Source organism: Petromyzon marinus, chromosome 21 (genome assembly GCF_048934315.1).
Source record: "Petromyzon marinus isolate PM22_M1 ecotype Great Lakes invasive population chromosome 21, UKy_Petmar_22M1.pri1.0, whole genome shotgun sequence".
Taxonomy (NCBI): domain Eukaryota; kingdom Metazoa; phylum Chordata; class Hyperoartia; order Petromyzontiformes; family Petromyzontidae; genus Petromyzon; species Petromyzon marinus.
The window spans coordinates 475069-503026 of NC_133687.1; the positions used below are offsets into that span (position 1 = coordinate 475069).

Consider the following 27958-nt stretch of genomic DNA (forward strand, 5'->3'; position numbering starts at 1 on the left):
CACATACTACGTGCACACATCCGACATAGATCCCCCATATAGCCTTAACAGACTGCTGGGGCAAGTGCGGTTAGAAAGCACCTATAACGGCCGACACGGCACACGAAACAGTGGCTGGCCAGCATCATGCCCGACCGCCTTTGTCTCACCAGTAGCGATGCTTACACATCGTACCAGGTACACATTTGAGGCTGAGTCGACCTAGGAGAAGCCCAGGTCCTGTTTCAGATAGTCATCACTGGTGTTGGTCATGAGTGGGATTCGAACTCGGGTCACCAGGTTTGTAGCGCTCCACTACCGCTCCCACAACAACACCCACACACAGACATACCACACACACCACACCAATTACAGAAAACACACCACACCTGTTATATTCATCGCTATGTTATTTTAATCAGACTAAAAACACACAAACCAATTTGAAATGGCCACACAAACACACGAGAGCAAGAAATGTAGAACACCACATCCATCACTCATCCATTATAGCTCCAGAATTTAGAAAGTGACAGCACAGACCACCCCCCACAATCACAGGGAGCCATGGGGAGGATGTGGGGAGATATGGGGCTACACAGGGATACAGAGGGAGATGGGGATACGCAAATATACTCGGGAACATACGGGGCTACACGATAAGACACGGGGATTCACAGGGCCACACGGGGACAAAGGAATACACAGGGAACAGGCAAGGGGCTAGATGAGGTGGATGGAAGAGGAGAGCAGCAGTGGGGCCACGGTGGAGTAGCGCATGAGGTGCTGCGAGCCTTCCTCCAGGTCCACCACAAACTCCCTGCACACATAAAGACAACCAATCCCCCGTATAGCTAACATCAACTGGTGGCGAACGTGCTGTTAGCGAGTACCTATCAAGAACACATCATATGAAGGGGTGGTGTGGCCAGGCCCACGCACGGCCACCTTTGTCTCCGTAATCATGTTTAACGCGGTTGGCTACGTACGGTGCAAAAGAAGTTCAACATACATAAACATTATATACATACCACACTGGGTTTTCATTTAAGGCTGAGTTGACCTAGGGGTGTACGTTTATGTTGGGCTGTGTCTCCACATTGAGCTAGGTGTTGAGCGTTCAGTATGTTGTGTTGGGCTCCTCGATCTGTGGTGGCACAGAAGCCGTCACCGACGAGCGTGTTGTGTGTGTGTAAGCATTGTATGTGTCTAGTAAGTGTATGTTTATATATGTCGTCTGTATGCGTGAATTCTATGTATGTTCCTTTAAGCTCGTCCTAAATCAATTGACGCATCATCGCTGTGTATGTAGTGTAGTATGTACAGTGAGGGAAAAAAGTATTTGATCCCCTGCTGATTTTGTACGTTTGCCCACTGACAAAGAAATGATCAGTCTATAATTTTAATGGTAGATAGGTTTATTTGAACAGTGAGGGACAGAATAACAAGAAAAAAATCCAGAAAAACGCATGTCAAAAATGTTATAAATTGATTGGCATTTTAAGGAGGGAAATAAATATTAGACCCCTCTGCAAAAACATGACTTAGTACTTGGTGGCAAAACCCTTGTTGGCAATCACAGAGGTCAGACGTTTCTTGTAGTTGGCCACCAGGTTTGCACACATCTCAGGAGGGATTTTGTCCCACTCCTCTTTGCAGATCTTTTCCAAGTCATTAAGGTTTCGAGGCTGACGTTTGGCAAATCGAACCTTCAGCTCCCTCCACAGATTTTCTATGGGATTAAGGTCTGGAGACTGGCTAGGCCACTCCAGGACCTTAATGTGCTTCTTCTTGAGCCACTCCTTTGTTGCCTTGGCCGTGTGTTTTGGGTCATTGCCATGCTGGAATACCCATCCACGACCCATTTTCAATGCCCTGGCTGAGGGAAGGGGGTTCTCACCCAAGATTTGATGGTACATGGCCCCGTCCATCGTCCCTTTGATGCGGTGAAGTTGTCCTGTCCCCTTAGCAGAAAAACACCCCCAAAGCATAATGTTTCCACCTCCATGTTTGACGGTGGGGATAGTGTTCTAGGGGTCATAGGCAGCATTCCTCCTCCTCCAAACACGGCGAGTTGAGTTGATGCCAAAGAGCTCCATTTTGGTCTCATCTGACCACAACACTTTCACCCAGTTGTCCTATGAATCATTCAGATGTTCATTGGCAAACTTCAGACGGGCATGTACATGTGCTTTCTTGAGCAGGGGGACCTTGCGGGCGCTGCAGGATTTCAGTCTTTCACGGCGTAATGTGTTACCAATTGTTTTCTTGGTGACTATGGTCCCAGCTGCCTTGAGATCATTGACAAGATCCTCCCGTGTAGTTCTGAGCTGATTCCTCACCGTTCTCATGATCATTGCAACTCCACGAAGTGAGATCTTGCATGGAGCCCCAGGCCGAGGGAGATTGACAGTTCTTTTGTGTTTCTTCCATTTGCGAATAATCGTACCAACTGTTGTCACCTTCCCACCAAGCTGCTTAGCAATGGTCTTGTAGCCCATTCCAGCCTTGTGTAGGTCTACAATCTTGTCCCTGACATCCTTGGAGAGCTCTTTGGTCTTGGCTATGGTGGAGAGTTTGGAATCTGGTTGATTGATTGCCTCTGTGGACAGGTGTCTTTTATACAGGTAACGAGCTGAGATTAGGAGCACACTCTTAAAGGGAGTGCTCCTAATCTCAGCTTGTTACCTGTATAAAAGACACCTGGGAGTCAGAAATCTATCTGATTGAGATGGGGTCAAATATGTATTTCCCTCATTAAAATGCAAATCAATTTATAACATTTTTGACATGCGTTTTTCCGGATTTTTTGTTGTTATTCTGTCTCTCACTGTTCAAATAAACCTACCATTAAAATTATAGACTGATCATTTCTTCGTCAGTGGGCAAACGTACAAAATCAGCAGGGGATCAAATACTTGTTTCCCTCATTGTAGTGTAGTGTTGTGTGTATGTGTATATGTGCATATGTGCGAAGCTATTGATACTTTATAACTTCACTTGCAATTGCATTTGACTTGTATATCCTCGTCGGTTTACATATTAGTACAACGTTCAGCCTAAATCTGTTTAATATTTCTGTAATATTGTAATTGTGCTGTGATCAGTCTAAACGTAATCCGCTCAAGTCAACTTATGTCCAGAGCATTACCTATTTAACAGCTATTTATGTTTGTGCAATATTTTATATTTTGGTTTAACACGTAGGCTTTCGCGACCAATATTATTCATAATAAAGGTTTTTGGGTTAGATCGCGTTAATTATAAATGTGTCGTAACCCTCCACCACCCGACACGGCCAATCGGCAGAGAAAGTGTCACGTTGACAAAAGACAATTAGTTCACTCTTCAACACACCGGCGGGCTAAAGTAGTGAACTAATTGTCTTTTGTCAACGTGACACTTTTTTTGCTGATTGGCCGTGTCGGGTGCTGGAGGGTTACGAACATTTATAAATAACGCGATCTAACCCAAAAACCTTTATTATGAATTTTATATTTTGTCGTTTTGGTGACCCGGTGTCACTCTTGCAAGTGAGACTATCCTGGTCTCTTGACTTCTCAACTTCTCACACGGTCACACAACATAGTTCAATGTTAATGTGGCCATTTTATTAAAGGAACGAATACTGCTGTGTGGTGTTATCTTGATGTGGTCTGGGACTGTTTTGTTGTTTTTGGTGACCTTGCACAATCTTGATAAATGAGACTGGTGTGCTAAAGTAGTAATTAATTGGCAAGTTTTGTCTACGTGACAAACCTTACTGTGTCGGGTGGGGTTGGGTTAAGAACGCATTTATATTTAAATGATTTAACTCCAAATAACTTGTATTATAAATAACATTGGTCGCAAAAGCCTACGTGTTATATTTAGTGACCTGCTTACCATTTTCTCTATTTTGCACTCCTATCATGTTTTTGTATTGTTTGCAGTTATAACTTGCTGACCCTCCCTGACTGGACATCTGTGCAAAAGAGCTTTTTAGCTCTTCGGATTCCTCCTCGAGTCTAAATAAAGATTCTGATTCTGACATCAAGTTGATACGTGCTACGTGTGCTACGTGTTGAGTGTGTAGCTCCTGCTCCCGTAATCCGTCACCTCTGCTCGCTGGACTCGGCCTCCACGAGGACGTTCTCCTGCCGCTCGCGCACACGCAGGAACACGAATGCGCCCACGTCCGGCCGGGGCACTGAGGGGTCACGCCACAAAAACAAAGATCCCCCGTTTAGTCTTAATAAACTGTCGGGGCAAATGTTGTAAGCAAGTAGCACCTATGAAGGCTGGCACGGCACACGAGGGAGTGGGTGGCCAGTACAACGCCCGGTCGCCTTTGTCTCCCCAGTGGTGATGTTTACACACCACACCAGGTACTCATTTAAGGCTGAGCGGACCTAGGGGAGACCCAGGACCGGTTCAGATAATCGTCACTGGTGTGGGCCAGGAGCGGGAATCGAACTCGGATGCACAGGTTCGTAGTGCAGCATGCTATCCCCTGCGCCACCATCACAACACATCCACACATATATACATAAACACGTACACAGAGAAAAATAATGTTTTCGGCAGGTGTTGCTAGAAAACATCAATGAAAGCCACCATGGTGCACGAGGGTGAGGTGTTGTTCACTCCATGCCCAGCGACCTTTGTCTCCCTAATACTGAAGTTTGCACACTGCACCAGGCACTCAAAAAATCCAGAAAAACGCATGTCAAAAATGTTATAATTGATTTGCATTTTAATGAGGGAAATAAGTATTTGACCCCCTCTCAATCAGAAAGATTTCTGGCTCCCAGGTGTCTTTTATACAGGTAACGAGCTGAGATTAGGAGCACTCCCTTTAAGAGTGTGCTCCTTGTTACCTGTATAAAAGACACCTGTCCACAGAAGCAATCAATCAATCAGATTCCAAACTCTCCACCATGGCCAAGACCAAAGAGCTCTCCAAGGATGTCAGGGACAAGATTGTAGACCTATACAAGGCTGGAATGGGCTACAAGACCATTGCCAAGCAGCTTGGTGAGAAGGTGACAACAGTTGGTGCAATTATTCGCAAATGGAAGAAACACAAACGAACTGTCAATCTCACTCGGCCTGGGGCTCCATGCAAGATCTCACCTCGTGGAGTTGCAATGATCATGAGAACGGTGAGGAATCAGCCCAGACCTACAGGGGAGGATCTTGTCAATGATCTCAAGGCAGCTGGGACCATAGTCACCAAGAAAACAATTGGTAACACACTACGTCGTGAAGGACTGAAATCCTGCAGCGCCTGCAAGGTCCCCCTGCTCAAGAAAGCACATATACATGCCCGTCTGAAGTATGCCAAAGAACATCTGAATGATTCAGAGGACAACCGGATGAAAGTGTTGTGGTCAGATGAGACCAAAATGGAGCTCTTTGGCATCAACTCAACTCGCCGTGTTTGGAGGAGGAGGAATGTTGCCTATGACCGCAAGAACACCATCCCCACCGTCAAACATGGAGGTGGAAACATGTTTTGGGGGTGTTTTTCTGCTAAGGGGACAGGACAACTTCACCGCATCAAAGGGACGATGGACGGGGCCTCCTTCCCTCAGCCAGGGCATTGAAAATGGGTCATGGATGGGTATTCCAGCATGACAATGACCCAAAACACATGGCCAAGGCAACAAAGGAGTGGCTCAAGAAGAAGCACATTAAGGTCCTGGAGTGGCCTAGCCAGTCTCCAGACCTTAATCCCATAGAAAATCTGTGGAGGGAGCTGAAGGTTCGAGTTGCCAAATGTCAGCCTCGAAACCTTAATGACTTGGAGAAGATCTGCAAAGAGGAGTGGGACAAAATCCCTCCTGAGATGTGTGCAAACCTGGTGGCCAACTACAAGAAACGTCTGACCTCTGTGATTGCCAACAAGGGTTTTTGCCACCAAGTACTAAGTCATGTTTTGCAGAGGGGTCAAATGCTTATTTCCCTCATTAAAATGCAAATCAATTTATAACATTTTTGACATGCGTTTTTCTGGATTTTTTGTTGTTATTCTGTCTCTCACTGTTCAAATAAACCTACCATTAAATTATAGACTGATCATTTCTTTGTCAGTGGGCAAACATACAAAATCAGCAGGGGATCAAATACTTTTTTTCCTCACTGTACAACCTTAACAGACTGTTGGGGAAAGTGCTTTTAGCAAGCTGGTATGGCACACGAGGGGTTGGGTGGCCAACACCACGTCCAGTCACCCTCTCTCCCCAGTGGCGACCTTTACACATCGCATTCAACCTAGGGGAGAGGCCCACAACCGATTCAGATAATCATCACTTGTATTGGCCGTAAGCAGGAATTTACTTCGGGTTGCCAGGTTCATAGTGCAGTGCGCTAACCGATACACTACCACTCCCCTCTCTCTCAGACTCACCTGCTTTGCTGAGGTCCAGGGCCTGTAGGTTGGGTGGCATGTGCCTCAGAGCCACAGACTTCAGGAACCTTTCCATGTTGGAAGCATACCTTCAATCACAAACACAAAGATCCCCCTTTAAGCTTTAACAGGCTGTCGCAGCAAGGGCTACCAACATGGCACACAAGAGGGTGGGTGGTCAGCACAAGGTTCTGCTGCCTTTGTCTCCCCGGTGTTTATGCTGACACATCGCACCAGGTACTCGTTTAAGGGCAAGTTGACCTCGGGAAAGCCCAGGACCGGTTCAGTTGTCACGGATGTTGGCTGCGAGTGGAAATCAAACTTGGGTCACTGGGTTCACAGCACGGTACGCTAACCACTGGACCACTGCACCCCACTGCAACTTTTCTCACACACGTGTACAAATACAGAGACATGTGTGCACATATACACACGTATATTTTGCAGCACAAAAGTGTCCAGCACTGCACGCACAACATATCTTAACAATGTCTACACCACCACCATTTCACAAGAACTAGATGTGTGGTCGCATTGTCGTTTAGAACAACCAACTGAAAGAGTTCAGTAAATGTGGCATATAAGGAAAGAGCTGTTACTTTTACATATACAGATTTGAACACAAAGACAGATGTATACACTCAACACGTGTATACATGTGTAATGACAGGGTGACACCTGTTGGCCGGAAAGGGAATCACGGGTACAGGCACGGTGAAGTACCAACCAATCAGAGAAGGAGGTGTATCTGGGGCAAAGGTAACAGGTGGGGCTAGCCGAGATACTCCCGGAACCTGCTCGAAGGTTCCACGAGAGGGCGTGGCCGGAGGCGGGGCCTAGCCACACCTGGGGGGATATAAGGGGGAGCGGACCCGGGGCTCGTGTGTGGGGTCTTGGGTCCAGGCTGCGTCGTTGCTCGCCGACATCTCTTTCCGTCATCCGGCCACATGAAAGATCTCCTGCATGGTTTCCATCGCCGTCATCGTCATGCCGCCAGCCAGCAGTGTAGCCGAGTGAGGGCAATGGGACCACACCGAGTGATCGGCTGTGTGTAGCTAGTAGAGACGTTAATATCGAGTGTTGTACTCAGTGTGAGGAAGAATAAGTGTTGGCCTGTGTTGTGCCCAGTGTGAGTAATCAAAGAAAAAGTACCCTCTACACGATGTGTCGCGGAAGTCGCTCATTACACATGCACACACCAAAGCCCAGATGAACAAAGCCCAGTCTGTATGACTTCACAGAGGATCTGTCTGTGTGAGTTGGAGGGTGGTGACATATCGATTGGTTAAAGTGAGGTCTGATGCGTGATGCGGTAAAGTAATGGGGGAGCAGGTATGGATGATGTGATGATCACGAGCAGTGATGTGTGATTGTGATGAGGTGTTTTTGCGTGTGAAATTGTGGCAATAGGAGTGCATGGTGGGAAATATGATTGGATTATGAGGTGTGATGTGTGGTGATGTGACGATGATGAAGTGTTTGATGATGAGTGCTTATGGTGATGAGGTGTGAGATGTGCGAAGATGGAGATGGTGTGAGACTTTTAAGGAGGCGTAGATAGTGCGAGGTGAGAGACGTGATGATGAGGTGTGAGATAAGGTGATGAAGTGGTGTGATGTGATGTCTGGTAATGTTAGGTGTGGTGGTGATGATGTGGTGTGAGGTGTAGTGTAAGGTGTATGTGATGACATGAGCTGATTGAGTGCAGGGAGAGGTAGAGCGCACTTCGCTACAAACCCGGCAAACCGAGTTCAATTCTCGCTCATGGTCAATAAGAGTGGTGAATATTTGAACCGGTCTTTGGCTTGCCCTCAAATTAGTACCTGGTGAGGTGTGTAAATATCGCGATTAGGGACACTAAGATGGCCAGGCGCAGTTCTGGCCACCCACCCATTTATGTGCTGTGCCAGCCTTCATTGGTGCTCGCTTACAGCACTTGCCCCGATAGTCCATGTGGGCTACATGGGGGATCTTTGTCTCTGTCTTTTGTCTATGCTTAAGCGTGTGTTGACAATGAGGTATGGTGGTGACGTAATGTGCTCATGATGTGTGAGGTGTTGCTGAAGGAGGTGTAATGAGGTGAGGGATCTCACTCGATGGCAAAGGCAAACTCCTCGGGGGACAGGAGTGAGGGCTGCCCCTCGGTGCGAGACTTCTCCCTCTCCAGTACGTGAGTGTAGAAGCGCTCGATCTACACCGCACACACCGTGGACACACCACGCACACCATCTACACCACACACATCAATGCCACACAAACCCATCACACACATAACTACTATACACATCAATACATTGACAAACACACACAACACCAACACAACATACACACCATACACACACACAGTATACCACACACAACCCCATACACAGCACAAACTCCACACCCTACACAAGATCCATGTCAGCAGGGCCAGAGGTTGATGCCACAGTACACAGTGAGGGAAAAAAGTATTTGATCCCCTGCTGATTTTGTACGTTTGCCCACTGACAAAGAAATGATCAGTCTATAATTTTAATGGTAGGTTTATTTGAACAGTGAGAGACAGAATAACAACAACAAAATCCAGAAAAACGCATGTCAAAAATGTCATAAATTGATTTGCATTTTAATGAGGGAAATAAGTATTTGACCCCTCTGCAAAACATGACTTAGTACTTGGTGGCAAAACCCTTGTTGGCAATCACAGAGGTCAGATGTTTCTTGTAGTTGGCCACCAGGTTTGCACACATCTCAGGAGGGATTTTGTCCCACTCCTCTTTGCAGATCTTCTCCAAGTCATTAAGGTTTCGAGGCTGACGTTTGGCAACTCGAACCTTCAGCTCCCTCCACAGATTTTCTATGGGATTAAGGTCTGGAGACTGGCTAGGCCACTCCAGGACCTTAATGTGCTTCTTCTTGAGCCACTCCTTTGTTACCTTGGCCGTGTGTTTTGGGTCATTGCCATGCTGGAATACCCATCCACGACCCATTTTCAATGCCCTGGCTGAGGGAAGGAGGTTCTCACCCAAGATTTGATGGTACATGGCCCCGTCCATCGTCCCATTGATGCGGTGAAGTTGTCCTGTCCCCTTAGCAGAAAAACACCCCCATAGCATAATGTTTCCACCTCCTTGTTTGACGGTGGGGATGGTGTTCTTGGGGTCATAGGCAGCATTCCTCCTCCTCCAAACACGGCGAGTTGAGTTGATGCCAAAGAGCTCCATTTTGGTCTCATCTGACCACAACACTTTCACTCAGTTGTCCTCTGAATCATTCAGATGTTCATTGGCAAACTTCAGATGGGCATGTATATGCGCTTTCTTGAGCAGGGGGACCTTGCGGGCGCTGCAGGATTTCAGTCCTTCACGGCGTAGTGTTACCAATTGTTTTCTTGGTGACTATGGTCCCAGCCGCCTTGACAGCATTGACAAGATCCTCCCGTGTAGTTCTGGGCTGATTCATCACCGTTCTCATGATCATTGCAACTCCACGAGGTGAGATCTTGCATGGAGCCCCAGGCCGAGGGAGATTCACAGTTCGTTTGTGTTTCTTCCATTTGCGAATAATCGCACCAACTGTTGTCACCTTCTCACCAAGCTGCTTGGCAATGGTCTTGTAGCCCATTCCAGCCTTGTATAGGTCTACAATCTTGTCCCTGACATCCTTGGAGAGCTCTTTGGTCTTGGCCATGGTGGAGAGTTTGGAATCTGATTGATTGCTTCTGTGGACAGGTGTCTTTTATACAGGTAAAAAGCTGAGATTAGGAGCACTCCCTTTAAGAGTGTGCTCCTAATCTCAGCTCGTTACCTGTATAAAAGACACCTGGGAGCCAGAAATCTTTCTGATTGACAGGGGGTCAAATACTTATTTCCCTTATTAAAATGCAAATCAATTTATAACATTTTGACATGCGTTCTTCTGGATTTTTTGTTGTTATTCTGTATCTCACTGTTCAAATAAACCTACCATTAAAATTATAGACTGATCATTTCTTCGTCAGTGGGCAAACGTACAAAATCAGCAGGGGATCAAATACTCTTTGGTTCTATTCGGTAAAGTCATGTAGGTAAAAATAAAACAACAAAAATCACGACGTTTCAGCCACAACACAAGTGGCCTTCATCAGGTGAAGGGACTAGACTGTCTCGAGGACAGCGCTGGAGTGACCACAAACTCAGACCGCGACCTTTAAGCTTGTGTGAGAGGAATTAAGGTGCCTTGACAAAGGAATTAGCATAAAAATTAGCATTCAATTGGCGGACTTAGCATGGTGAACGGTGTAGAGGGGGTGAACATGTGCAGACCGGCGAGGGGGGGAGGGGTAGTTTGCATATTGATGGTGTGAAAAGGGAATTTTAGCAGCTGCGAAAGTTTGGGATACCACTACTTGAAAAAATATACTGCACTATTGAAAATTAGTTTAATGTTTGGTTCGATTTAGAACATCTTTCCAATGGTTGCTGCTTAAATTCCCTTTTCACACCATCAATATGTAAACTCCCCCTCCCCCCCTCGCCGGTCTGCACATGTTCACCCCCTCTACACCATTCACCATGCTAAATCCGCCAAATGAATGCTAATTGTTATGCAAATTCCTTTGTCAAGGCACCTTAATTCCTCTCACACAAGCTTAAAGGTCGCGGTCTGAGCTTGGCTGTGTTCACTCCAGCGCTGTCCTCGAGACAGTCTGGTCCCTTCACCTGATGAAGGCCACTTGTGTTGTGGTCGAAACGTCGTGATTTTTGTTGTTTTATTTTTTACCTACGTGACTTTACCGAATAGAACCAAAGAGTATGGATCCTTGCAGTCACAAAAGCTTCAATTCTAGAAGGGGATCAAATACTTTTTTCCCTCACTGTACACATGCTGCGTGGTGGTGTGGTGTGCAGAATGGTGGAGTGGTGTGCTACGTGGTGGTGTGGTGTGCTGCATGGTGGCGTGCCACGCGCTCACCTTGTTGAGGCGCGTGCGCAGGTATGAGCTCAGCATGAAGCGGATTCTCTCGAGCTCCATGCGGTGGAGAGACGACTTCACATCCGCACGCTGGACCCTCCGCAGGTTGCCCTCCTACTCACACACACCGAGGGGTGTGAGTGAGGGGGCGAGTGAGAGGGGTCAGTGATTGGTTTGTGAGGGGTGCGAGTCAGGGGCATGAGGAGTTTAAGAGAGGAGTGTAAATGGTGAAATGGGTGAGAGGGGCGAGTGAGGTGTGTGAGTGAGCCAGGGGTGTGAGTGAGCCAGGGGTGTGAGAGGGGTGAGAGGGGTTGAGTGAGGGGTTTGAATGAGCAAGGGGTGTGAGAGGGCTGAGTGAGGGGGGGTGATTGAAAGGGAGTGAGTAAGCGGGGTGAGTAAGGGATGTGTGCAGACCCCACCATATGCGTGAGCTGCTCCACCACACACTCTGTGAGCTCCGAGTGCTGAGGCAGCAAATCCGGGCAAAGCTTCTCATTAAGCCACGCCTGCACACACCATACACACACCATACAAACACCATACACACACCATGCAAACACCATACACACACCATACAAAGACAGAGATACCCCGTGTAGCCTGCACAGACTTCAGGGGCAAGTGCTGTTCGCAAGCACCTATGAATGCTGGGTTCAGCACGAGGGTATGGGTGGCCAACACCACGCCCGGCCGCCTTTGTCTCCCCAGTGGTGATGTTTACACACCACACCAGGTACTCATTTGAGGCTGAATCGACCTAGGAGAGGCCAAAGACCGGTTCAGATAATCGTCACTGGTATTGGCCGTGAGCAGGAATCAAACTAGGGTTCGTAGCGTAGCGCACTAACAGCTACACTACCGCTCCCCACACAACACAACAACCGCCATTCGCCACTAAGTGGCGGTGACATCACCACGACGCTTGTGCCAGGCCATGTGCACCTTGAGGTCACACAACACACACACCACTACCCCAACACGCTATACACACACCCTACTACTTCAACACTATATCAACACACTAAACACCACTACACCAACACAGCACACATACCACTACATCAACACACCACTACTCCAACACCCCACACACACCACTACATCAACACACACCGCTACATCAACACACACACATTACTACAACACACCACTACATCAACACCACACCACTACATCAACACACCACACACACCACTACATCAACACACACCACGACATCATGCAACACACATCGCTACATCAACACACCACTACATCAACACACAGGCACCACTACATCAACACACACACCACACACCCCACTACATCAACACACCACTTCATCAACATCCCACACACACTACATCAACACACCCCACACACACCACTACATCAACACACCACACACCCCACTACAGCAACACCCCACACACACCACAACATCAACACACCACACACAACACTACATCAACACACGACTACATCAACACACCACACACACCACTACAGCAACACCCCACACACACCACAACATCAACACACCACACACACCACAACACACCACACACACCACTACATCAACATCCCACACACACCACTACATTAACACACCACACACACCACTACAGCGACACCCCACACACACCACAACATCAACACACCACACACACCACTACATAAACACCCCACACACACGACTACATTAACACACCACGACATCAACACCCCCCACACAACACTACAGCAACACCCCACACACACAACATTAACACACCACACACACCACTACATCAACACACCACTACATCAACACCCCACACACACGACTACATTAACACACCACGCACACCACTACATCAACACCCCCCACACACCACTACAGCAACACCCCACACACACAACATCAACACACCACACACACCACTACATCAACACCCCACACACACGACTACATTAACACACCACTACATCAACACCCCACACACACACGACTACATTAACACACCACTACATCAACACCCCGCACACACCACTACAGCAACACCCCACACACACCACTACATCAACACACCACACCATCAACACCCCACACACACCACTACGTCAACACCCCACACACACCACTACATCAACACCCCACACACACCACAACATCAACACACCACACACACATCAACACACCACACACACCACTACAGCAACACACCACACACACCACAACATCAACACCCCACACACACGACTACATTAACACACCACTACATCAACACCCCACACACACGACTACATTAACACACCACACACACCACTACATCAACACCCCACACACACGACTACATTAACACACCACTACATCAACACCCCACACACACGACTACATTAACACACCACTACATCAACACCCCACACACACGACTACATTAACACACCACTACATCAACACCCACACACACCACTACATCAACACCCCACACACACCACTACATTAACACCCCACACACACCACTAAATCAACAAACCAACCCCCACCACCCTTCACTCTCCAGCCCCTGGCCTCACCTCGCGCAGTCTGCTCACCAGCTCTGCCGGCGTTACCTCCTCACCCTCCTCCTCCTCCTCACCGCTCCTCGTCCCCTCCAACTCGTGCAGATCCTCCATGCCTGGGGATAACGCCTCACCCCTTACCCTGTCTATCCGTTAGTGGTGAGGTGATGCAGTAGTGAGGTGATGTTAGGAGTGGTGAGGTGGCGTGTTGATGTAGTGAGTGGTGAGGTGATGTAGTGAGTGGCGAGGTGATGCAGTAGTGAGGTGATGTAGCGAGTGGTGAGGTGGCGTGTTGATGTAGTGAGTGGTTAGGTGATGTAGTAAGTGGTGAGGTGATGTAGTAAGTGGTGAGGTGATGTGCTAAGTTGTGAGGTTACACGTCGCTCGCTCGCTCCCCACCGCTCCGCGACTCTAAATTTGGCGGGAAACGACAGCAGACACCGGAAGCTGTTTGTCAATTCACGGTTCGGGGCCCCGACCCAGCGGGCCCCGTAACGAGCATCGCCAGAGTCGGCATTGACCCTACAGTGACCCTGGCTCAGTCGTGCTCACCCAATAACTCAATAACCCATGAACTCGTTATTGCATATTACCCAATAACCCAATAACCCGTTGCTTCCAATGACCTGGTAACCATTAAGCCGTTACCCCTGATGACCTTGCAACCGAATATCAAAATAACCCAATGACCCATTAACCCAATCACCCGAATGTTGACACCGTTTTGCTCGTGGAATCAATGTTGCTAAAATTGTGTACACTCAGATGGCGATGTGGTTGATGGGATGTGTAATATATACACATAATATAGGTTTATTTTGGGGTTAGATCGCATAAATATATAAATGTGTCATTAAAACCCGCCACCACTCGACACAGCCAACTAGTAGGGGTTGTCACGTAAACAGAACTTGCCAATTCGTCACTAGTACAGCACACCGGTTGTGTGTTGGACAGCCAAGCCACAACATTTACAATCTGAGTACGACGTTTCGCCAGTAATTACAACTAGCTGCTTTATGTCAATGACTTGGGCACTGACCTGGATCTTTCCAGGGTAAATCTTTTTGCAGATGACACGATACTGATTACTGCTGGCCGCTCTCCGGATGACGTGATTGCTAAGCTACAGGGTGATTTCAACAAACTACATCAGCTAGTTGCTCTTAAACTAGTCCTGAATACCTCCAAAACCAAGGTGCTATGCTTCTCACCAGGACTAAAGCAGGAAGTTATTTTTCGCCAATTACATTCCTTAAATAATTATCAAATAGAGCAAGTCAAGATCTATAAGTATATTGGGGTCATCCTGGATTAAAAACTGAATTTTGAAGATCACATTGATTATATTGGTAAAAGGCAAAAATAAAAATTGGTTTTCTGTATCGACACAAGCACTGCTTCCCCCCAATGTTCCGTTTGGAATTGATAAAAGCTACCATACTGCCTCTACTTGACTACTGTGGCATCGTGTATAAATCAGCCTCAAGTACTGTACTGAAGAAGCTTGATTCCGTCTATAACTCGGCCTTAAGATTTACATTGAACTGCCCATATACTGTAGGACTCACCACTGTGATCTCTACATTGGGTCAAACTTAACATCTCTTAATGTTCGACGGCTTGTGCACCAGATCTTATTTATTCACGATGTACTTACAAAAAAATCCACAGACTACCTGTTGGATCTCATCTCTGTTTCAAAAAACAAATTTGACCTCAGGTCTTCGCTCATTTACCAGCTTCACATTCCCTATTGCCGTACAAAAACTGGAGGAAGAGCCTTTGCTATTGATGCCCCCAGGGTCTGGAATGCTATTGCCAGTAAACTGCAACTTGAATCGCTACCAATGAGATCTTCTCTCAAAACTGCTCTAGAGCAGTTGTACACCCCTATCTACCACTGCTATTCATTGGCGTAAAATAAAATAAAATGTTTCGCTCCGGATGACGCTGCAAAGTGTTATCTGTATTTTGATTTAGCGTGCTGATCTTAAAGGTGCATTGAAAAATTTGATACTCCGACTGATGCTTCTGTTGTTGTGGAATAACTCATGCAGCCAGCTATGGCTCTAGGATTTGGTGTTACATGTTATTTATGTAGTTTATTGTAAAAATTCGGTCACAGTCCCTGTGATCACTGTTACGTTGCAATTATGGCTTTATTTTTTGGTGATTTCGAAAAGTTTTTTGATTTGGACATGTTTGTTTTGTTGTAGTACGGAGTTAGACTGATGGCCTTAATCTAAGTTTTCTTGTGGTTGTTGTTGTTGTTTGACTTGCATCCCACTGGGATTTTTTGCACACAGCGTTGGTGTACGGTGCTTTTTCAGGAATATTTTGCTGGTTTTTTTCATGGATTTTCTGTTTGCACAGTCACATAGTCACTTTAAGATGTTTTTCTTGTTCGTGTTTTAGTTTTTTTGTTTGTTGTGGTTGCACCCGATTCAAGAGCCGAATGGCTCACAGGGCTATACCAAAATAAATAAACTGAAACTGAAATTAAAATCAGGCGACAGCCAGATTTGTGGAGAAGTCCACCTGTTTCGTAGATGTGGTGACCGCAGTTCTGCGCTCTTGCGCAAAGTGGGGGGGGGGGGGGATTAATGAGTCAACGCACATTATGCATGCGCATTATGCGACCCCTTTGATCTTGTCTTGTGTGTGTACATCACTGTCAACCCATATGGTTTACCTGTATTCTTCTACGGAGAAATGTAGTTGTCAGCTCCATATGGCGTACAGCCGTTTCAATAAGGTCAACATTTTATTCATGTGTTTTGTCTATTTGTTTGTGTTCCTCCATTGTAATTGGACTTTGTAGGATGAACGTTGAGATTTATAAGGGCACGGGGTGACCAATAAGGTCTGCATTGGTCTGTAATAAGGTAGGCACTGATAAGCGGTTGACAGGTATGGATCACCATCAAAATCAATTCTGGAGATTGTGACACTAATAGCAGCAGCAGCGATATAGAGAGACAAACTGTCGGCCGCTTTTGTTTTGACAAGGACTCATCAGCAGAGTTTAGCCACCAATATTCAATGCCTGGGGGATGACCGTGTCCTCGTGGAAAGGTCGGGGTCTTGTAATAGGGGAGGAGCTGAGGAGGGGGCGGGGCTTCTATTGTAGCCCCGCCTCCCCGGCACAGGTGTCAATTTTGCGAGCCACGTGACAGCTGCTGCACTACCCTGTGCAGCTCTCTCCCTCTCCACCCTCACAGCTGTACACCCACTGACACGCCTACCGACACCTGTACACCCACTGACACGCCTGTACACTGACACATACACCTGCACCCGTCTCTATCTGCGCACCTACACGCCTATATACCTACACCAATACACCTACACGCATCTTGCACCTACACAGCCTCTGCACATTCACGCACCCCTGCACTTACCTGCACTCCTACATATCTACACCACTGTAGACTTCTATACCTGCACACCTGTACATCGAAATAACTGCACACCTGCACACATATATATGCACACCTGACCATTTGCGCATGCACGTCCAGCTCTGCACGGAGCTCTCCTGCACACCTGCGTCTCCACCGACACGTGGTGAGTGTGACGCTACACGTGGTGAGGTTCTTCCGGCAGGTGAGGCTGCGTTGGCTGGGTCATGTAGCCCGCATGCCCAGCTACCGCATGCCCAAACAGCTTCTGTTTAGCCGGATAGAGGGGGCTAAACGGGAACGACACGGACTGGAGAAGCCATGAACTGGTGTGGTGCAGGAGGATGTGGAGCTGAATGGACTTGCCGATGACCGGTACCAGCGGTGTCAAGATCGGCCTCTGTGGAGGAGGCTCGTGAAGGACGCTACTGGGCAGTTGGAGGCAGTCGCCCTCCAACAACAACGGAAGAGCGACGCTCACAATAATGAGCGTTGCTCTTCCGTTGTGCGGAGCACCGGGCAGATAAAATACAGCAAGTTGGCACAATAGGGGGCACAGGTGGTGCATCTCCTGGTCATCTCAGTCAACCCATGGCACCTGGGTCTGTTCCGTAACCTCCTGCCAGCGAGCGTTCAACACTTCACATGGCCTTAAAGTGCACCTAGCCTGGCACAAGCGCCATGGTGACGTCATCGCCACTTAGTAGTGAATGGCGGTTGTTGTTGATGGTGAGGCTACATGTGGTGAGTGGCTGGTGAGGCTACATGTGGTGAGGCTACAAGTGGTGAGTGGCTGGTGAGGCAACACGTGGTGAGGCTACACGCGTCTGAGAGAGACGTCACGGCAGGGTGAGTGAGAGGTGAGTTGCAGACGGGTAATAGGCAGGCAATGGTAAATGGTAACCAGGTGAGTGACGGGTGAGGACGAGTGACAGGTGGGAGTGAGAGACAGACGTGTGACAGGTGGGTGAGAGACTGGTGATGATAAGTGGTGTTCTAGATCATGTTTGGATGATTATGATTTATATGATCTTTTATGTACTGTGGATTAGGTGATGATGAGGTAATGATGCTGAGATGATTGTTTTACATTACGATGTTTTAGGTGATGCAATCATCACGACGTGATGTTAAGACATTTATTTTCGGTAGTGTTTGTTGAAATGATCAGGTGTCGTGTTGTTACTGATATTAGATGATGTCGAGAAGATTGATGTTTTGATGATGACGATGCATTAATGACCCCTCCAGGCCCAGGGACATGTTGTGGGGGGCCCTTCTTCTCACCGCCCTCATCGGGGCCTCACTCGGGCCTTCACTCGGCACCCCTCAGCCTGGGGACACCATAGCTGAGATCCCTCAGCCCAGAGATCCCCTCGCTGAGAGTCCTGAGCCCAGGGACCTCTCAGGGGATACCCTGCCTAGGCTGAGGAGAGATGCCGCCCCCAGGACCCCTAGGGCCCCCTCTGGGGGGTCCTTCAGGGCAGTGAAAGGAGACGCATGCCGCTGGGCCACGAAAGGTTCCCCGAAGTCGCGGATATCCCTGTCCGTGACGTGCGATGCTCCCGATGGCGGTGGGGTTGAGTGCCAGTACCAGGGAAAGCCCGCGGCCTGCAAAGCCTTCGCCAAGCGAGAGGCCAAGTACTGGACCCAGGCCCTGAAGGCCCTGAAGAGCAAGAAGGAGCCGTGTGGAGGTCACGCCACCATCAAGCCGCACGTGTGCAGGGACGGGCCCAGGGAGGCCTTCCTCACCAAAGACAGGTGACACGGGAAGACGATACGGGTAGACATCAGGGTCATGGGGACAAGAGACACCTGGGAAAGAAGGGACATGGGCAGGGACACGGGGAGACAGGGGCCGACACTGGGAGAGAGACAAGATAAGTGATGAGAAACGGGGAGACAGGAGACATGGGACAACAGGGGGAGATGAGACAAGGGGCGACAGGGAGGAAGAAAGGGACAGGAGACAGAAGTGACGAATTCTACAATCATACAGCAGGTTTCCATCCTACCATGGTCCCTCCTGGGGTCGCACTGACCCATGGCTCAATCCCAATCGCAGCTCCTCCAGCCGTCAGCTGATGAGACGTGGACAGACATCGCAATTTCATTTACGGACAGTCCTCAACGTATGAACACACTTCTGTTAGTTCCTGAGATCCGTTGTTAAGTCGAACGGACAGTTTGTAAGTGGGGAAACAACAATGTATTGTATTTAAATGCCCATACGGTCAGTGTTATGAAATGTGTACGGTTCAACAAAAAAGGGAAGCTTTGTTCAACTCTGAAATAAGAAAAAAATATGGTACATTTGCATGAAACACTTAAAAAAATACTATCCGTTTTATTTTCAATTACCATGAGTCCTGATGCTGGCTTGTCGGACGGGGCACAATGAGTAACCACAATTACACACGCACACTGTGCACGCGCTCTCGCACACACACATAGACACAAAAAGACAAAGATCCCTCGTATAGCCTGAACAGACTGTTGGGGCAAGTGCTGCCAGCGAGCACCTATGAAGGCCGGCGACTTTCACACACCGCACCAGGTACTCGTTTGAGGCTGAGTCGACCTAGGGAAGGCCGAGGACCGGTTTAGATAATCGTCACTCCTGTTGGCCATGAGTGGGAAACAAACTTGGGTCGCCGGGTTCGTTGCGCAGCGTAGCGCTAACCACTACACCACCACTCCCCACGCAAACACACGGGGTACGCGCGCATACACACGCGCACATACTCACTTTCACACACGCTCACTTTCACACACACATACACATGTGCGCACAAACGTACAATCACTAGAGCGAGGGTGACTCATTACATTTTGCGGAGGATTGCCCCTCTGAAAAGTGCGAGTTCACGTTTTAAGTCGATAGCTGGTTCGTAAGTTTGAGTTTTCGTAAATCAGGTGTTCATAAGTCGATGGCTGTCTGTATAATACAGGGAGTTTCAAAAGATGGACCCGAATTGAAATCGCTGTATCTCTGCAACCACGAACCGCCCATGAATGGAACTCTTACCATTCGAAAGGGCGGGCCATAGAGAGGGCGGGGCATAGAGAGGGCGGGGCATAGAGTTCAAATGATGACCGCTAGATGCCTCTCCCAGCGCACAAACAGCCCCTAGCCTCAGTCATTCGCAAGACAACACCGCCTCAACGTTGGATAGGTCGCATGGGACCCTAAGTCTTGGCGCTACACTCTTGGCCCCCAAGATCCCCAGATATAATCACACCCTGCGACTTTTTCTTGTGGGGATACGTCAAAGACCCGTGGTGTTTTTGTGCCACCATTAGCGACTAATGTGGATGACCTCAAAAACAGAATCACGGCAGCGGTAACTTCAGTAGAAGAAGACACTTTGAGAGGCGTTTGGGACGAATTCAACTATCGTCACGGTGGTGTCCGTACAGCAGGTGGAGGGCACATAGAGCATTTATAAAATGGTTAGTAAAACTTGATAACTCATTAAACCGTTTGTAACTATTTGTGTAATTGTAACATGTTGCCATCGTGAAATATACTGCTTTGAAATTGGTTCCATCTTTTTCAAACACCCTGTATACTGTAAAAGGGTCGAGGTGAGCATTAGAAGTTATAATTTGGATTAGATATTATGGGTTTGTGATTAGAGGTTTGCGTTAACTGTTACGAATCAAGGATAGCGTTGAGGGTGAGGCATTAGAGGGTAGAGCTGACTAGTTAGAGTACTGGTTTAGGGGTGAGTGGTATGCACGGTGTCCATGGTGTGTATGGTGTGTGCCGTTTGTGTGGTGTGTGCGGTGTGTGTGGTGTGTGCGGTGTGTGTGGTGTGTGCGGTGTGTGTGGGGTGTGCGGTCTGTGTGGTGTGTGCGGTGTGTGTGGTGTGTACGGTGTGTGTGGTGTGTACGGTGTGTGCGGTGTGTGTGGTGTGTGCGGTGTGTGTGGTGTGTACGGTGTGTGCGGTGTGTGTGGTGTGTGCGGTGTGTGTGGTGTGTACGGTGTGTGTGGTGTGTACGGTGTGTGTGGTGTGTACGGTGTGTGCGGTGTGTGTGGTGTGTGTGGTGTGTGCGGTGTGTGTGGTGTGTGCGGTGTGTGTGGTGTGTGCGGTGTGTGTGGTGTGTGCGGTGTGTGTGGTGTGTGCGGTGTGTGTGGGGTGTGATGACAGGACCAAGGTAACGAAGTCTCCTTCAAAATTCAAATCAAAGCTGAATCCACCGAAGAAAACTCCAAAAGCTGAAAAGACGAAAAGTAAAGCGGTGAGGCGTGCGATGCTCTCCCGTGTGTGTGTGTGTCCACGTGTCTGTCCACAGAGGGTTTTTTTTTACCACGTAGTATTATCTCTGTCCGTTTGCCACAGCAGATGAATTCAACAGGGCCTATATAGCTGCTTTATTGACCTGACCAAGGCCTATGATACAATCTGCAGGCCAGGGCTCTGGGTTGTTCTTCGTGCTTTCGGTGTCCCCGACTCTTTCTCTGCTCACAACCGTTAAGCGCTTTCATGATGGTGCACAAGGCCTGGGTAAAGCTACGTGCCCGGAAGTCAGAGCCATCCCCTGTTTACAGGGTGCGATAGGGATGTTCTCTGGCCACGTAGTTCGAGAATCTTTCCATAGCTCTACCAGAAGTATTTCCAACTGGTACAGATACAATAGGAGGCTGATCGATGCCCAGGTGTGGCCAATGCAGCAGCAATGCCAATTCAGCAGCAATGCCAATGCAGCAACAATGCCAATGCAGCAGCATTGCCAATGCAGCAGCAATGCCAATGCAGCAGCAATGCCAATGCAGCAACAATGCCAATGCAGCAGCATTGCCAATGCAGCAGCAATGCCAATGCAGCAGCAGCAATGCTAATGCAGCATAGGTCCGCCAGGAAATCACTGCACACCGCTCCACACACCACACTGCTGTCGGTGGAGGTTGATTGACAAGAAAACACAAGTCAAATCATGACCCAAAGTGGTTGATGACATATTTCCAATGATTGCAGGGTGTATAAACTTCCCCTCGGTTGAAATTGTGTCTGTATAGATAGATGGCTTCATGAACTAATCTTTGTTGATAGCCATTTTCCCGAACAACACACTTTCAATTGTTCTGTTGTTGTCCATACAACATGTGTGTCCAAATACAGTGAGGGAAAAAAGTATTTGACCCCCTGCTGATTTTGTACGTTTGCCCACTGACAAAGATATGCTCAGTCTATAATTTTAATTGTAGGTTTATTTGAACAGTGAGAAACAGAATAACAACAAAAAAATCCAGAAAAACGCATGTCGAAAATGTTATAAATTGATATGTATTTTAATGAGGGAAATAAGTATTTGACCCCTCTGCAAAACATGACTTAATACTTGGTGACAAAACCCTTGTTGGCAATCACAGAGGTCAGACGTTTCTTGTAGTTGGCCACCAGGTTTGCACACATCGCAGGAGGGATTTTGTCCCACTCCTCTTTGCAGATCTTCTCCAAGTCATTAAGGTTTCGAGGCTGACGTTTGGCAACTCGAACCTTCAGCTCCCTCCACAGATTTTCTATGGGATTAAGGTCTGGAGACTGGCTAGGCCACTCCAGGACCTTAATGTGCTTCTTCTTGAGCCACTCCTTTGTTGCCTTGGCCATGTGTTTTGGGTCATTGTCATGCTGGAATACCCATCCACGACCCATTTTCAATGCCCTGGTTGAGGGAAGGAGGTTCTCAACCAAGATTTGACGGCACATGGCCCCGTCCATCGTCCCTTTGATGTGGTGTTGTCCTGTCCCCATAGCAGAAAAACACCCCCAAAGCATGTTTCCACCTCCATGTTTGACGGTGGGGATGGTGTTCTTGGGGTCATAGGCAGCATTCCTCCTCCTTCAAACACAGCGAGTTGAGTTGATGCCAAAGAGCTCCATTTTGGTATCATCTGACCACAACACTTTCACCCAGTTGTCCTCTGAATCATTCAGATGTTCATTGGCAAACTTCAGACGGGCATGTATATGTGCTTTCTTGAGCAGGGGGACCTTGCGTGCGCTGCAGGAGTTCAGTCCTTCACGGCGTAGTGTGTTACCAATTGTTTTCTTGGTGACTATGGTCCCAGCTGCCTTGAGATCATTGACAAGATCCTCCCGTGTAGTTCTGGGCTGATTCCTCACCGTTCTCATGATCATTGCAACTCCACGAGATGAGATCTGGCATGGAGCCCCAGGCCGAGGGAGATTGACAGTTCTTTTGTGTTTCTTCCATTTGCGAATAATCGCACCAACTGTTGTCACCTTCTCACCAAGCTGCTTGGCAATGGTCTTGTAGCCCATTCCAGCCTTAAATTTTGATTTAAAGCTTTCGTGACTGCAGTAATTCATATTCTTAGTTTTTTCGGTAAAGTCACGTTGAAGAGAAACAACAAAATAATAAAATATATATAAAACAATAAAAAAATTTCTCACGACGTTTCGACCATAACTCAAACGGTCATCTTCAGGTGTGTTGGTTTGCATAAATTTATTTTTAAACGGCGCATTTATTTATTTATAAAAAAAACGTTAGCGCCACGCGCAGCGATTTGGCAGTTTGCCCAGGACTAGTCCATCTATATTTTGAAAAGAGGAGGGGGGAGACGAAATTTTTTATAATGTATGCTGTCTGAAAGCCACTGTAAGCGTGAACAATCAATTAAGAACTGAAATGGTTTATCAAATCTTTCCATTGATTGCTAAGATAGAATCCATCTTCTCGGTTGAAATTGTATCTGTGCTTGTATATGTGGATAGCCTCATGAACGAATCTCTCATGGAAGCCAGATGGCTTACAAAGAACCTCTGTCTTGGAAAAGTCAATGGCATGTGAGCCTACTGAATTAGAACAATGATCTGCTACGGCCGAGGTGTTGGTCCTACCGTGTTTAAGGTCTGCTTTGTGTTCACGAATGCGGTCCGAGACATGGCGTTTGGTTTCTCCAATGTAACTACTACCACAGAGGCAACTTAGTTTGTAGACACCAGGGTATTGTATGTCCGGAATCACATCTTTTACAGACGGAACCAGATCACGGATTTTATGTAATGTGTTGAAACGGACCTGGATCTTGTGTTTATTCAAGATTTTGGAGATCTTTTTTGTGATCCCAGCAATGTAGGGTAAAGTGATGGTTTTGAAAGGCTCCTCAAGAGGGTTCTTCTTCATGGTTTGAGTGATAGCTTTGCGGATTGTATAGTCGGAGTAACCATTAGCCCTAAGAGCTTGGTGTACGTGCTTGAGTTCACTGCTTATGTGTTCCTGGTCGGATATGCATTGGGCTCTATGATACAGAGTCTTGATGAGAGAATTCTTCTGTGATGGATGGTGGTGGGAATCCGGTTTCAGATAAGCATCCGTATGGGTAGCTTTCCTGTAGACAGAGTGGCTCATTGAACCATCAGGTCTCTTTTTAATTAGGACATCCAAAAAAGGTATCTTGCCATCTATTTCGACTTCCATGGTAAATCTGATGGCTGGGTGTATGGAATTGATGTGGTCGAAGAATTGGTCTAGAGCAGGCCGGCCATGTGGCCAGATGACAAAAGTGTCATCCACGTACCTCTTCCATAAGGTTGGGCGCAGAGTGGCAGTCTGGATGGCGTCAGTCTCAAATTTCTCCATGAAAATGTTAGCTATAACTGGAGAAAGGGGGGAGCCCATTGGGGTGCCCTCAGTTTGTTTGTAGAAAGTTCCATTCCAAGTGAAGTATGTATTGGTTAAACAGTGTTTCCAGCCTTGTGTAGGTCTACAATATTGCCCCTGACATCCTTGGAGAGCTCTTTAGTCTTGGCCATGGTGGAGAGTTTGGAATCTGATTGATTGCTTCTGTGGACAGGTGTTTTTATACAGATAACAAGCTGAGATTAGGAGCACTCCCTTTAAGAGTGTGCTCCTAAACTCAGGTCGTTACCTGTATAAAAGACACCTGGGAGCCAGAAATCTTTCTGATTGAGAGGGGGTCAAATGCTTATTTCCCTCATTAAAATGCAAATCAATTTATAACATTTTTGACATTCGTTCTTCTGGATTTTTTTTGTTCTTATTCTGTCTCTCACTGTTCAAATAAACCTACCATAAAAAATATAGACTGTTAATTTATCTGTCATTGGGCAAACGTACAAAATTAGCAGGGGATCAAATACTTTTTTCCCTCACTAGTGCCAGGGTCCTCATCACTGCCTGCATCATCAGGTTGTCTTCTTCTATGTGCAACCTTTTTCTTCTATGTTGGTCACTCTTTGGGTCCCTCATTTTCTGTATGATGTTGATTGGCAAAGCCATTCCTATTTAAACGCATGGTTTTATTTGAAGAGCGCATCCCTTTTGTAAGTCGAGGGACACCTGTACAGTGCTGTGGGGTGTAAACATCAGCACTTGGGAGACAAAGGCGTCCGAGAAAGGCGCTCACCACACCACCCCCACATAGGTGGTCCTCACAAGCAGCAGTCCTTGTCCGAGCAGCTAATGGAGGCTACACGGGGGACCCTTTGTCTGTGTCTGTGTTCAGCCCAGCGAGCAGTACTGCAGCGAGACGTGGAACGCGTTCTGCTCCTTCTTCGTCAACCTCTACCACGGATGAGGCGGGGAAGGGGACGTGGAGGGCACGGGGGAGCTCCTCTTGCTGCCTGGGATGCTCATGCTTGACCACTTACGTGTGTGAGTGTGTAAGTTACGTGTGTGTGTTACGTGTGTGTTACGTGTGTGTGTGTTACGTGTATGTGTGTATTACGTGTATGTTACACGTGTGTGTTACGCGTGTGTGAGTGTGTGTTACGTGTGTGTGTTACGTGTATGTTACGTGAGTGTGTGTTACGTGTATGTTACGTGTGTGTGTGTTACGTGAGTGTGTGTTACGTGTGTGTGTGTGTGTTACGTGTATGTTACGTGTGTGTTACGTGTGTGTGTGAGTGTGTGTGTTACGTGTGTGTGTGTGTGTGTGTTACGTGTATGTTACGTGAGTGTGTGTTACGTGAGTGTTTGTAATATGTGTGTGTGTTACGTGTATGTTACGTGTGTGTGTGTGTGTTACGTGTGTGTGTATTACGTGAGTGTGTGTAATACGTGTGTGTGTGTGTGTTACGTGTGTGTGTTACGTGAGTGTGTGTTACGTGAGTGTGTGTAATACGTGTGTGTGTGTTACGTGAGTGTGTGTAATACGTGTGTGTGTGTGTTACGTGTGTGTGTGTTACGTGTGTGTGTATTACGTGTATTACGTGTGTGTGTTACGTGTGTGTGTGGCATGTGTCACGTGTGTGTGTTACATGTGTGTGTTACGAATGTGTTACATGTGTGTTATGTGTGTGTGTTACATGTGTGTGGCATGTGTGTGTCACGTATGTGTTACATGTGTGTTATGTGTGTGTGTGTGTTACATGTGTGTGGCATGTGTGTGTCACGTATGTGTTACATGTGTGTTACGTGTGTAATACGTGTGTGTATTACGTGTGTGTGTGTGTGGCGTGTGTTAAGGATTTCGTGTGAGCATGGAATAAAGCTTATTGCTGTTTCACGCAGTGCCTCCCCGACTGAATGATTCATGGTAAAGAATCAGCTCCACCTGCCCCCCCCCCCATCTCACTCCACCCCCCCCCGTCTCACTCCACCCCCGTCTCACTCCGCTCCACCTCACCCCGTCTCACTCCCCCCCCGTCTCACTCCACCCCCCCCGTCTCACTCCACCCCCCCGTCTCACTCCACCCCCCCCGTCTCACTCCACCCCCCCGTCTCACTCCCCCCCCCGTCTCACCCCCCCCCCGTCTCACTCCAACCCCCCCTGTCTCACTCGACCCCCCCGCCTCACCCCCCCCGTCTCACTCCACCCCCCCCCCCCGTCTCACTCCACCCCCCCCCCCGTCTCACTCCACCCCCCCCTTCTCACTCCGCTCCACCCCACCTCCATCTCACTCTGCTCCACCTCCCACCGTCACACACACTACGCCCTGCACCCCACACGCAAAATTCAAGGACTGCAGGCTTGCCACGGCCACAACACACGCACTGAACGCACACCGAGCCCTCCACGCTGCAAATTGCACGCACGCAACGCATTATAATCGGCACCCCGACCGCACACGTGCGCCGCAAGGCGCGTGTCTCGGGCGAGCCCGGACGTGCGGGGGGAGGAATGAGGTGGGGGAAGCCTGGGGGCCAGAGACGATGTTGGAACAATCGCCACAAAGAATGCGGAGCGATCACTTCGTTCCCTCGGCTCCATCCCCAAGCCCTCATTATTGCAGGGCTCGCACCCCGGCTCAACTATGCCCCTGACCCAGGGGGTTGGCTACCTGCGGCTCCGGAGCCGCATGCGGCTCTTCCTAAGGACGGCTCCGTGGCGTTATTCACGTGCATTGTGGATCGTGAAATATTTAGGGTTTTTTTATACCGAATTCTAAAAAAATGGCTCTTGCAACTCTTGCCCCAATCCTCCCCCTAACTCGGACCCATTACCCTGTCACATTATATCCCTGAACCCAAACCTAACCTTGTCTCACCATCATAGCCCTAACTCTATCCTAACTATACTCCTAACCCCGTCTCATCATAAGCCCTAACTCCAACCTAACTATACCCCTAACCCTACCTCCAAACCTCGCCCTAACCCTGTCATAACCCTAACGCTGTCCCCAAAACCTTATCAATCTAACCCTGTCCCCCAGACCCTAACTCCCACCCCTTACTCGTAATTGTCCCCTAACACCTGGCTCTAAAACGAACCCTCATTATCATCGCCTCA

At 48.0% G+C, this 27958-nt stretch overlaps 2 protein-coding genes across 4 annotated transcripts; one reads left to right on the top strand and one right to left on the bottom strand.

The window, feature by feature from the left end:
• Nucleotides 1-371: 371 nt before the first annotated feature.
• On the bottom strand, nt 372-14308 carry GINS4 (GINS complex subunit 4). Of its 3 annotated transcripts, none has more exons than XM_032958482.2 (7): nt 13862-14308; nt 11725-11811; nt 11306-11419; nt 8464-8561; nt 6371-6459; nt 4078-4168; nt 372-799 (listed from the first exon to the last, which is right to left on the bottom strand). In XM_032958482.2, exons 1-7 carry the CDS (start codon nt 13940-13942, stop codon nt 703-705), a joined length of 657 nt encoding a protein of 218 aa, XP_032814373.1. In that variant the 5' UTR covers nt 13943-14308; the 3' UTR covers nt 372-702. The 3 variants fall into 3 exon arrangements, with proteins under 3 accessions (XP_032814373.1, XP_032814372.1, XP_032814374.1); XM_032958481.2 differs by having other exon boundaries at nt 13844-14306; XM_032958483.2 differs by lacking the exon at nt 8464-8561 and having other exon boundaries at nt 13844-14308.
• Nucleotides 14309-18493: 4185 nt separating this feature from the next.
• On the top strand, nt 18494-26734 carry FGFBP2 (fibroblast growth factor binding protein 2). The gene is made up of 3 exons (XM_032958480.2): nt 18494-18993; nt 21387-21477; nt 25733-26734. Exons 1-3 carry the CDS (start codon nt 18494-18496, stop codon nt 25802-25804), a joined length of 663 nt encoding a protein of 220 aa, XP_032814371.2. The 3' UTR covers nt 25805-26734.
• The last annotated feature ends 1224 nt before the right edge of the window (nt 26735-27958 follow it).